This window comes from Cyprinodon variegatus, unplaced genomic scaffold, assembly GCF_000732505.1.
Source record: "Cyprinodon variegatus isolate N-32 unplaced genomic scaffold, C_variegatus-1.0 Scaffold1068, whole genome shotgun sequence".
Classification (NCBI taxonomy): domain Eukaryota; kingdom Metazoa; phylum Chordata; class Actinopteri; order Cyprinodontiformes; family Cyprinodontidae; genus Cyprinodon; species Cyprinodon variegatus.
In genome coordinates, this window is record NW_015151521.1 from 130,680 (window position 1) to 144,289 (window position 13,610).

Genomic DNA, 13,610 nt, shown 5'->3' on the forward strand with positions numbered 1-13,610 from the left:
ACCAACAACATATAAATATTGTATTTCTTCTTTCACTGGAATCCCATATAAGGCGCTTCATTGATAATGGTGTATTAACAATAGCTCAAATTTTTAAACATTTAAGTATAATCCAGAGGCTTTAGAAAAACTTATTCTATTGGTAATTAAGGGGAGCCGTTTTTCATCTTTCAGAAAAATTATACTATCATGAGCAATCTGAGTTATTATCAGAGGATAATCAAATACGCTCAATGGCTCAACATATTGGATATTCTTACAAAAGACAGCCAATAACTCTGCAGGTAAAATAAATAATAAAGGAAAGCAACCCTGTCGGATTCCCTGTTGCACTTCCAGTCTTGGTTCTACCTTCAAAGAGAGGGAGACTGAACTATTAATATCCTTCTACATCTAATTAATCACTTTAAAAACCTTTCACCAAAGCCAATATACTATAAGGATTTAATTATAAGGGGATGCTCTATAGAGTCAAAAGATTTGAGGAAATCTAAATATACACTGCAAAGATTTGAAATCTAAAAAAGTAAATTTTTCTTAAAATAAGTGCATTTTTTCTTGAATTAAAGAGGTGAAACTTTGCCACTGGAACAAGTCAATTTACATTTAAAATAATCACATTGTCTTATTTTAAGTGCATATTATCTAATTATCTTGTCTTAAGAGTAAATATAATGACTCTATTGGCAAATCATCTTATTCATATATGCAAATTATGGGTAAATGCACCTCATTTAAGACATTTTTACTAATTTCTTATTAGTAAAATAAAAATAAAAAACAAAAAAACTTTGTATGGAGTCCATATCGTTTTCCTGGAGGAAAACTTTTAACTCATCTGTCAGCACAGTTTGATTAAAATTGTCTTTGTAAACTGCCTTAAGATGACATGTTGTGAATCGGTAGGTAATATATGAATAAAATGAATTGAAAATGAATCCAAGCGAAACTTCAACATAGAGTTGAGGAAACCTGGAACAGAATGAATAACAGTTCAACTTTCAACTCCCTAAGGACAGTCTTCTCAGTGAATCAACAGCCTCTGAAGACCCTAAATATTACTTAATCAATATCGATCCTTTCTGATTGGCTTATTTTATCACCTTTATGCTTTAATGCAGTGGTTCCCAAAGATTTTGTTCTGGGCCCCCCTTTGGATTACAATTAAATTTCAACTGGGCACACACATCGTTCAACCAGATATATTTTTCAAACTCCACTGAAATTTATTTCACACTTCAGGTTGCAACAAAACAAACTACACCATCTTTACAGTGGAACACTTTTGTGGAACTGTATTTTTTTCATAGTTCTATACTGTAGATTAGAAGAGGATTCTTTGTTGTCTGTGTTATTTTAAACATATTTCTTTTTTTTTAATTTGTAACAATATTTAACTTTGCTATAACCTATACATTAAAAAAGCCTCTGTGCAAAATGGAGTGAAAACATTGAACAGCTCCCTGAGAGTTTTTTCTTTGTACTTTAATCCTCCCATCTTTTCAGTGGCTGTAGTGAGCCTGCTTGTTGCTGCAGATCTTCTCAAATCTGGGTTGCAGTGTCACAACTGTCCATTATGCTCAGTCAAGCAAGCGCTGTTTTTTTTTTTTATTATTATTTTTTCTTCATTCATCCATACCGCTTCCCGCGCCCCCCCTGCAATTGGCATTGCCCCCCCCCTAGGGGGCGCGCCCCACACTTTGGGAACCACTGCTTTAATGGGTCCTTAGCTTAGCAGCACATACTGTAAAATTTGGAAGAGGTACGTTCTCCCACAAATAATAATATTAAAAATAATATCAAACAATTAAGGTCTCAGATTAAAATATATTTTTTTTACTCTTGATTATACCAAACCTTGATTTCTGATGGTATTTTGGTGTTTATGAACAAAGCAGAATCTGGTACCACTCCCTGCAATCCTGTTGCCGTATGATGGTTTAAGGTGGGACATCTTTGTGACCAAAACAAAGAGGTGCCCGGCACACAGCTGAATGAAAATAAGCATGACAGCAGAGTTGGATGCCTGAGTCGCTAACCTTCTTGTCATCAAAAGCAAGAAGGTGGCATCTGCTGACATTTTCATTTGTGACAATGATTGTCCATTCATCCATCTTCCTCCGCTTATCCGGGGTCGGGTCGCGGGGCCCAGACTTCCCTCTCCCTAGCCACTTCTTCTAGCCCCCCAGGAGAAACCCCAAGGCGTTCCCAGGCTAACCGGGAAACATAGTCTCTCCAGCGTGTCCTGGCCCTTCCCCGGGGCCTCCCCCCGGTGGGACATGCCCGAAACACCTCACCCGGGAGGCGTCCAGGAGGCATCCTAACCAGATGCCCGAGCCACCTCAACTGGCTCCTCTCGACGTGGAGGAGCAGCGGCTCTACTCCGAGTCCCTCCCGGATGACCGAGCTTCTCACCCTATCTCTAAGGGAGAGCCCAGCCACCCTACGGAGGAAACCCATTTCGGCCGCTTGTATCCGTGATCTCGTTCTTTCGGTCATGACCCAGAGTTCATGGCCATAGATGAGGGTAGGACAATGATTGTCTAAAAAACAATTTTGGTAGGCGGGCATCGGGTGTCGTTTGACCCAATCAGCTCTATGGGAGAAGTCTCAGATTGATACTGTGTAGAACTAAACCTAAGTGCTACGCATTATCAGTGTAGCTTGGCTGGTTTATTACCAGCACAACAAATCTGCAAATTTACAATCTATTGCCTATACAAATGTATGACCTGTGAAACTCTACTATATGCTGTACTGTTTGTTTTATTGATCCAATAAATCTGAGTTTTCTTTGACCTTTCTGTAATTGTCTGTATATCCACTTTTCGCAGCGATGTTCTCTGTGAAAGGAGCGCTGTTTTGACCACTTCATCTTCCCGTCTGTTTGAGTCATGCGACTTGTTCCACATCCATAGTCTACTAGAGACTGGAGCTTAAATATTAGTCATGTAAGGTATGACATTCAAGGAAAATAGGTCTTTCATGAAAGCAGAAGAACGAATATTCCCATTGCTCTTGTTTGCTCAAAATGAACCTAAATGGAGAAATGCTTTAAGGCAAATTAACAAGTCATAAGGTTAGAAGCAGAATAAATATGCTTCTGTTGGTCTTTTTCAGCAAACTGCCCCATCTGCATACGATATCATTAGGAGGTGTTAGGAGTTCAGTGCTCATTGCAACTGTTTATATGTTGTGATATTTACAATATTAGGTATCTTTAACAAAGTTAGCCAAGGTAAAAGCTTTCTTTTCAGGCTACGACTTATATGGTGGTCAAAAAAGATGATAGACTATGACCTCCAGAATATCATGGGTGCTAAAATAAAAATCACAGAAGAAAACCAAGTGACATCAATAAAAAAGAATGTGCGTTATACTAAGACACTTTAGCTACATCGGTTTCAAGTTTACATACATAATTCATTTGATTGACAGAGACAGCTTCTCTTGACAAATTCATAAAATCAAAGGCATCAATCAAACTTTAAATGACAATATGGGCAAACATGAAAAAAAGGTTCAGAACATTACTAATAATGACGTTTTAAAAAATCTGATGAGCAAAAAGAGTATTTCACAATGCAATAGTTATAAAATATGATTTATAAAAAGCATCTATCATGTTGTTCTAGGTGGTGTTATGAAGCTCGGGATAAGTTCAGCTCATCTTGTGAAGGCCTAATGTCCTTCTCTAGGGATTGAAGATGTATTTTTTGGGGGCGGATGGGGGTGGGGGCTTCGGTGCAAAATGCATAAAGGTAAGAAACTGCTTCATATCTGTGAGTAGGTGCACAGTGCTCTTAATGCACACAAAGGCAGCTATTATGACAAAACTAAAGGGTACATTATTAGCTATATAACTAAATAATATTTTGCTCCATACATTAATCATCAAAATAATAATAATAATAATAATAATAATAATAATACATTTTATTTAACAGCGCCTTTCTAGACACTCAAGGTCACTTTGCAAATAATACAAAAAATAAATAAAAAGAGAAGAAAATACAAAATACAATGAAATGTAAAGCTGTTTTTTATAGTGAGTTTTCTAAGTAGCAGCCTCTAGGTGGGTTTAAAACAAAGATGATCAAAGAAAGGAAGCTACAGCTTCAATCAGCTGTTTCCAAACCTATCCATGCCACTGGCCTCCTAAAGCAATATTAGCATTTAGCCTATGCCCCCTTTGTTCATTTACACACAATGCTACAAATATGGAAACAAAAATCCACTTTTGGAATATGTTACTTTTTACTTCTATGTCTTATCAACTACTAAATTATCAACATATGTTTTTAGGGAAACAAAATTACCCAAAAAGTTTTTCCACTGAATCAATTTTTTTAAATATAAAGATCATAACACAACAAAAAGAATCAAACCATCCTCAAGTTTGTGGAAGGGCTGGGCTTAATATCAATGTCATATGCAAGTCATTTTTAATGTGTAGATGTGTTCTATGTTTTGTTTTCAAGTACTTTTCAAGATAAAAAGACAGACTGGGTTGTTGTAAAAGAAATAAGGCATTATAGCTAAGGAGGGAAAGTCCTTTTTTTCAATAATTTGAGGACAGAGCCTGAAGTCTTAAGTTGATATATAGCCACAGGGTCAATGGTAGATTTTTTTATTTAAGCTGGTGCCACAAATTGTATACCAGCCTTGATTCTGTTAGTCTGCCACAGACAGCTGTGGCTACAATGTAGCTTTCCACCATCAGCGTTTGTGTGTGCCTGAATGACTGAAAATAGTATAAAGCTCTTTGGGATCCTTTGTCCTGATAAAGTTTGACATAAGTACAGGCCATTAACCAGGTCAATAAGATATATAATTACAAGTTATATTTTATGATAACAATACTTTTTTTAAAATTGTTGCATAATTTTGTTTATTTTCCCTAAGTTTTCTGAGACAATTATGCAGAGAGTTAAATAAAACAAATTAATAATAATTCAACTTTATTAATCTCACATTGGAGAATTTTACCTTTGCATTGAACCCATCCCCTTGGGGAGCAGTGGGCTGCCATTGTTGGGCGCCCAGGGAGCAGTGTGGGTTTAACTGTCTTGCTCAGAGACCCAGAGTGGCAGTCAGTGGGAGTGGGGCTCAAACTCAGAACCTCAGGCCACCACTCCCCTTAATTGACAAAAATCTTCTCAAATTTTCCTTGCACTACAGACTTCACCTTCTTTCAAATATTTTCTTTTCTTTTATACTCAGAATTCATACTTCTTGTACACATATTTTCTCCTCTTGGTCTCTCTCCATGTGTTCACATTTGGTCTCTGCACCGATCAAAACAGCTCTCTTATGTCTGGCTTCTCTGATCCAAGTGGCATCAACACTTAGCAACCATTCCAGCCAACCTCCACATCTCATAGTGCGTTTTAAGAGGCCACAATTTCACTCTACATTGTGTCAAATCTAAAAGATCTATTTAAGTCAGAATTAACCTCTTTTTGCTTTCCAGCAGCACACACCAAATATTTGGATGAGGGCATCTGTGTGAATACAGTTCCAGTGAGAAAAATAGGAGAAAATCAAACATTTATAAATAACAGAGCAAAGTCTGTGTGGCACATACTGAAACTGACAATTTACATGAACTAAACCAAACCCTAACAAGAATAAGTTATCTTGGACTAATGGCGGTTTATGAACAAGAACTAATTTATTCTAAGCAAAGTCTTGTTGAGTTCAAACTGGCACACTACACTAACATGTTCTTTAACACGCTGACTTTGGTCCTAAAAGCTTGAGTACAAGAACCTTGACAGAAACATTTGACTTTAAGTCAGAAAGGATCCTGGCATGTATGATCCGTTACAAAAAGCGGGTCAAGTTCGTACAAACAAACTGAAAAAAAGGAGCAAAACAACCTTCCACTTTGTTACAGTCTTTTCATTTAATAGCCTCTAAAGCTCTAAATCCCGTCAGCTCAGTCTGTCTAAACGTTTCACTTCATAATAGAACAGAGTTCCGGGCCTTTCTAGGGGCCCCCAGTTGTTTTCACAGTTTTGCTGATCCTGGAAAATACCCATCTGGCATTCATGGTTCAGCTCTGCACCAGTTGAAAATGTACCACGAGGAGCGCCATGAGTATGAGCATGCACACACAAGAATGCATCATACAGCACGGGGCAGGAAACAACAGAAAGGCAGAAGACATGCACCCGCATATTGCAGAAGCTCATCACTGTGCACTCTGTCTCAGCAACGGGATAAAATTAGCAAAACCATCCAGATTATGATTAAATCACCTCTTCATTGAAATAAATGCAAGACCTGAACAAGTTATATAACCAAACTCATCTCACCCCACCCATTCATTCTCCCTACGTACAGACAGACTCATTTAACAACGAGAGAGAACGTCATACCCCTGCTGGAAAACACAATCCCTGAGAACCTCGCTGTAGCAGCCCTGGTCGGCCACCGTCACACACTCATACGCCACCATGTCCTCGTAGGCAGCTCCGTGTAACGAGCTGTTCACCCAGCGGATCATCATGCGGACCACGCACTGTCTTACGGGGTGTAAAAATGAAGAAAGGTGGGAGGACAGATAAATAGAGAGAGAGAGGAGGTAGAAGAGGCAGAGCGGGGAGATTTTCTCCAGCAGGCTTAAGGCCACTGATCTTCCCTGGCCAGCTCTGATCTCCTAATAACCAGCTTACATCACCCTTAACACCACCTGCCAGAGAAGGGACACTGGAGGTCTTGGATGTAGCTATCCCCCCATACCTACCTCTTCCAGAACTCACTTTCTAAATATGACATGTCAATCTTTTCAAACAGGGAATCCAATCAATGGACGCCTCCTGTATAGATGAGGCTGAATGCAGGAAAGCAAACAGGCAGCACTAACCTGCTTGTAGCCATGTAGAGAGCCGCTCAGCAGCAACAGTCTCCTTTCAAACGGCTTCATTCATACAGCCGCAGCATTGGATGATGCACAGGAGGAAGAAGAGGAGATGGTGGGGGTAAAGCAGGGAGGGGAGAGCCAAGAGGAATGATGGGCGAGTTCCGGTGCATGCCATGAGGATGAGAGGAAAAGCATAAGGAAGCAGGCAGATCAGAGGAAGATTTTCCCAACAGATGAAGTCAAACCGCTGAGGCAGGATTTCAGACTCCCTTTTGTCCCTTTAATATTCCTTGGCTAATTCAGGCGTAATGAGCTTCTTTTTCTTCCCCCATTTTCTCTTCCTTTCCTGGATCCTCTGTCTGCTTGCTGTTCCCTTAGCATTCAACCAATGCTCTTATCTCAAGATTTCTGCCGCTGCTTCAAAGGATTTCACGGCTGCACGCGACAACACATAGAAAGAGACTGAGGGAGAACGTGCAGAACAGGGTGAGAGAGAAAAGGGGAGGGAGGGAGGGTGAGTGAGAGATGGTGAGAGACATAGACAGAGCAAATGAGGGAAGAGATGGCTTTCACTTTGCATTCCACCTCAACTCAGAGCGAGCGCACTGAGGCTGTGCTACTTCAATTATTCAAGTGTTTCATGAATGGAGGGGCTGACATCACCAGCATTCAGGTCACCTTACATCCAAAGCTTGTTCTAAATCACACCAAAAGAAGGTCCAGGTCTTTGCAATAAACAATTCAGGGTTTGACACAGAAATACATAGAGACATTATCAGATATCTGAAATAACAATTAATCCAAGATTAATTTTTGGAAATCTAATCCATCTGCAATTACTTTTATCACGTTGAGTAAATATCTAACCTCGGCTTGCAAATTCAGTGTGCCACACAGTTATCGAATTCAAATTACAATTTATGTGGTGGAACATTTCTCTTTTGCACATGTATTCAGTGTGGATCAAAAAAATATCTACAGTTAGAAGTTATTGTTTTACAATTCTAACACCAAATGTTGCTGGCCTTTCATATAAGCCTTTCTTTAAAAGGTCATAGCTATAATCTGTTCATCACAATGATTAAGTTTTGAAAAATAAACCACCTACAGAACATCTGGTGCAGAACTATAACTCAACTGAAACAAAAGCTATATAAATAAATAATGAATTACATATTTCACATAATATTTACTGCTGGTTGCAATGTCAACATCCACAAAAAAAGATTTGGCACCAATGGGAATAGTAGTTTGAAGTCACATAAGACACAGCTCAGTATTACCAGATCCTAGCAGCTCCATGATAGAGCTGACAAATGGCATCTTCTCAACATTAGATTTCTCAGATTCCAGCCAAAAAAAAAATGAAAAAGGAGGCAAAGGGAGGGTGACACATCGATCAAGCTTTTGAGCGTCGGTGCTGACTTGAGGTAAAGGGACTTGGAGGCCAGGCAGAGGTTGATGCTTTCCTTTTGGACAGGTAAGTAAATTGTTTGCGGATATTAGCATTGGTGGACCTGGCAACCAGCTGGCAAATCCCAATCCACTCCCTAACCATTAACACTTAACTATCAAGTCTCGATCGCAATAAAAGTCACGCTCGCAGCTGTAGAAGGTGTCTTGATTAAAAATGGGGGGATTAAATGAGAAGGGTACAGCCTCTTCCCTCCAATGGAAAAAGAAACCAGTTGTTGCTTAGGCAACACAGTCAAGCCCGATGTGCTGTAGCTCTGTGGCGCACGGTGACATAAAATATAACCTTTGCCCCTTTCTTAAAACAAATTTTTAGGGTTAAAATAAGACTATTTAAAGAGGACATTCCCTTTTGGAAGTCATTTCTTTTTTCTTATACCTAACTTGTGATTTTTCATCAGTGTGACGAAGATGCAGAAAACCAGATAGTGGTTTGATGGCAGCGTTTCCTCTGCCATCAAACCACTGTTGATTATACCAAACATTGATTTTTGATGGTATTTTGCTGCCAAATTCCAGCGAGCCTGCAATTAATGCAGACTTGCTATTCAGGGAGCTTCACGCTACACACTAGGTGGTTTGGGACGGCACTTAATATGGCGGACCCTCTATGGGAATGCGCAAATGGATGGTTAGTGCTTAGGGGCCGGTTTGGGATTGGTCCCTCAATGAAATATTACAAAAGGAGCTGCTGAGCTCGAGAGCGCCACTTACTGGCAAGGAAGAGATATACTAGTAACTATCTCCTTTAACCTCTATGTTACTTTTTATGTTATTTAAACCCTTCTAGACTTTAATTCCTTAATTAGCAAATGCAGTATAAATTTGATGTGTCACACAGTTTTTTTCTATACCCGCTTGTAAATTCTCACTCGCTAGAAAACAGCAATCAATTAACAGGTTTATTTATTGCATAGGTAGAAATATGCAACGAGGGATGCTAGATGGGTTTCTGGGTTTATTTTGCCACCACATATAGAGGAGATGTTTAAAAGGTCTCTAAAGGTTTGCTATTCGAAGCGTATAAATATTTATCAGGATGATCATCTGTAACAACGAGCTTATAGGTATTTAAAGGCATTTTAAACATATTTACTTGGGCTGCCAATATATCTGTAACTTATTTGGGGAAAATACTAATTTATTAGCCACATATGCTTCTGTGGATAAAACTACAAATACTTTTGAAGATATTTATAATAAGTCTTTTCTTTTTTAATTAACCATTCTCGCAACTCTTACAACTGTGCACCAACAAAAAAACAAGTTTATTTCTTTAAAGACACTCCTCTCATATCCACATATTAACAATGCAAATGGTCAAGGTCTTATAAACACAACTTTATATTAGATTAATGTGACTTGACTGCTGTAACTTTGCATTGACTTTGGATTAAAAAAAGGGAATAAAGCTATTAGGATATTGTCTGGAGATTTCATAATTCCCTTGGCAAAAGTAGGCAACCAGCTTTTCAGAATATAAGCCTGAAATTCTGTGACAAGAGAATAAAAATAGAATAAAAGATAAGGTTATTCTTTTACTGTTGGCATCATCTGATCAGCCACTGTCAAAACTATACTAAATTCATTCTTTCCTATCTTTAGACTAATGCAGCTTTATTTAGTTAGTACTATTGTTCATTTTGTGAAATAAGGGGCAATTATCATTAGCTTAGATTTATTAGCTCGAAATAAGACTATACACTATGAAGTGATGCATAATGATACATTATTAAATAGTCTGATAAATTTATTTTTCTTTTGTTTTTGACCAACACAGTTAACCTCATTGGCTGCTCCTTTGTTATTTCACACATCGATGTTTACCATACAGCTTCATGTCCATATTGAACTGTTATGTCTTCTATATTTTTCCGATGTTTCAAATGAATTTGCATCGCACAATATTTTTCTTCCCTTTCTTAGAGGTTTTTCTCGTCTACTGTAAAGCTTAAGTGTTCTTCTGACTTCTTGCTTTTGCCATAAACACACAGTTTTCCCCACTGTGGGACAATAAAGATACTTAAATAATATTTTTTTAAAAACCTCAACAGAAAGATTAAGTGTCCTATCCTCAGTATTTACTTTACGGCATGTGACAGTGGCTGAAGTGAGTCTGGTTTTGCTCATGATTAGCAAATATTATGCTCTCTGCTTAATGATCTTAGATTCACACAAACGACATTGTCATCAGACCTGTCACATACATAACTCGAAGATTTATGAATGTTAATTACCAATGTAGAAATGCCTTTGAACAATATGTTGAGCCAAACTCTACAAACATGCCAATAAAGGAAATGTACAACTGATCTTGAACCCGTATCCATTCAGATGTAGCGACTATAACAAATAGCAATCACCTCCTCAGATCTTTAAAAAAGAAAACAGAAATCTTAGCTGTGCTGCTTCTGAGGCTGGACCCCAGGACCAGGAAGAAGCTGGTAACTTCTGTTGGAGCCCTCAGCCGAGTCGCCTTGTTGAACAAAGAGAGCTGGTCCACTGAGCTGGACCACTGTGTGCCCAGATAAGCCTGCCCAGCTTCAAACAAGCAAGTGACCTACTTAGAGGTTCTCTGTTCACAACGTTTCTGCAGATGGGGGACACGCTAATGGTCAAACTGACCAAAAATTCATACACACAACATGAACAGTGCCTGCATAAGTACTCGTATTCTTGTGCTTGTTATCTTTTTGTCATCAGTTTATTTGGCTGGAGTTTATGAGGAAAATACAAAGCATTGCATATTTGTGAAGAAGAAAAGAAATGATAGCTGTAGATTTTTTTAAAAAAAAGTAGAGGTTGCCTTTACTTTGACGGAGGCCAATGAACACACCAAACAGGTCATGTGCAAGAAGCTGCTCTGGTCAGATGAGACCAAAATGTAACTTTGGGGAAAACATGTTGCATGCTAATGTTAATCCTGCCAAACACAGCAAAACCTCAAAACTGATGTTCTCAGATGCTTTTGTACACTTTGATAGAGCTTGGGTTATTTAATAAAAAAGAGAAAAAAACAATAATGTAAATTAAAAGCACCCAGCTGACTTACAGCAATGAGTTATAGAAATAAAAAGGTGGATATCTACAGAGGTACCACACTTTTTTTTGAAAATGTTGTGTCTACTTCACTATTCTGCCATACTTTATGATACTGGTGTATTTCATAAGACCCCGACAAAATACCTTTATATTTTTGAATATGCTTTGACATGACGTTAATAAATTCAAAATGTATCCATACTTCTTCAAAGCAATTGAAAGTACAAGGATGCAAACATATTTTAAAGTTACACAATTACCTTTTTCAAGTCAACCTTGCATAAATACAAGAAAATCACAACACCAAACAAATTATCTCATAACTTATGTTTGCTTTTTTCACCTTTTTAGGAATGTTACATTGTTTACAATGTTGCCATGGGTACACCATTGTGGTGACGCCTGGCTGGCGTCGGAAATGTCTGTCAGGCCGACAGCATGGGCCGTGCAGTAACCATGGCAGCTTGTCAAGCCATTCATGTGCGTTCAAACTGTTTTCACTTGAGGGAGGATGACAGAGCAGGAGAAGTGTGTTTGTGTTTGTATGCTGCTGCATAAAACATCCTCACACACCATTAGTCATCTACAATGCAACAGAGTTTAAGTGAACTTCGCTGAGTAACAACTTGTAAGAACATTAAAAAAACTAAACAATGAACTCTGGACTATAGTTTAAGTATGTCAAGGCTTTCATTAAATCTATTTATAGATCTAGTCTCACAGGTGCAAGCTAATTGGAAACACTCATCGTGGGTCTGAGGTGACCTGACACTGTTAGACCTGCAACAATTTTTTGACTCATAGTGGAAGCTGTGACCTACTGCCTTAGGCTGCTAAAACCTGATTTTAAATGGCAATATGATTTATCAGGCTGATTAAAATTCAAAAGCAACAGCAATCGAGTGAGAGGATTTAAAGGATAGAGGGAGCAGGAAGGAACAGGAAACTGGCAGCAGTTTTAAACAACTGTGGGACATTGAGTCCCACAGGACAGAGCACAGCCTCTGCCATCTGCAGGGGACTCACAGGCATAAGGGGCCAACACAGTGCACTGTCAGCGCTGTGAAGAAAAAAGGAAAAAAGCAACAGACTAAAATAATTGAGCAAAGGCTAAAATAATTTCAACATCAACAGTGCTACTAATTGTGAATGCAAACATTACTCCACAGGCAGAAGTCCAGAGGGTTTGGCTGGCATAAACTCAACAGACTTTTGTAAACAAAAAGCTCCCTTTCTAAAGTGTGCTGCAACATTAGGGATTTATAAAAGGGTGAGGGAGCATGTCCTGAGTGCTCCTTTCTGAACAATAAATGGCAAAATGGCTCTATTGTTTTGATCAAACAAGTTGATGGAACACTATTGTAGAATCACCCATCAGAGATGAACACACAACTTTCCACAAATCCAGTTATCGGTCCATTAAAAACAAAGTCAACAAGGAACATTTTCAACAAAAACACTTTCCCTCACAATGTGACATTAAGGTCTGTAATCAGTTTCAAATGAATCCTTATTCATGCTGCAATAGTGGAACAACCATTAACTGTTCTAAAAGAGTTAGGATAATGATGAAAGTGTAAAATAAAAGAGATAAAAATAACTGCTATGATTTTTACATTATCTTGGACTTTAATATCACCAAAGGCAGTGTGTAGTCAAATTATTTAACCTGTGAAAATTATTTTGAGAAGAAAGAAAATTGCGTCAGTAAAAACTATTGGAGTTATGCTTTGAGAATTTATATTTGAAATTTTCTGAATGTTAAAATGAAAGAAATCTTTAATTGCATAAATATGCACACATCTAGACTGGCAATAGGTCAGAGCTAAATAGACAGAGAAGCTCAACCATCAGCCATGACTTTGGAACATGTGCTGACTTCGGTTTCAAATTGTCTTCTTGAAAAATGCATGGGTGTACTTGGAAAAGACTTGGTTTTGAAGACAGCATTTGTTCTTCTTAGGGCTTAATGTAATTTTTTAGCATTGAAACTTATATCCAAAAGATGTAGCCTAACTGTTCTACATGAATTTATGCATTTGAAACAGGTCTCAATTAAAAAGGTGTATTTTTATTCAACTACGCCAACACTGTTTTGTTTATGGAAAAGCATTTGGACCACTAATGTCATGTTGGTTTGCAATTTTTTGACCCATATGCAGAATGACATGGAAAACCAGTAAATTGTAACATTGTATTAAATAAAAAGCAACAGGAACCTGGAAGC

The 13,610-nt window shown here is 38.2% G+C and overlaps 1 protein-coding gene across 9 annotated transcripts in view; it reads right to left on the minus strand.

The window, feature by feature from the left end:
* gramd1b (GRAM domain containing 1B) overlaps positions 1–13,610 on the minus strand; it is a 173,401-nt gene that overhangs the window by 47,453 nt on the left and 112,338 nt on the right. The window contains exon 1 of one of the 9 annotated variants that reach the window (XM_015400080.1): positions 6,872–7,309. The exons of the other annotated variants lie outside the window; for them this stretch is intronic. Coding sequence (XP_015255566.1) covers positions 6,872–6,885 — 14 coding nt within the window. The 5' untranslated portion in view covers positions 6,886–7,309. Of the gene's footprint in view, positions 1–6,871; positions 7,310–13,610 lie in introns of those variants that run through there. 9 annotated transcript variants of the gene reach the window in all.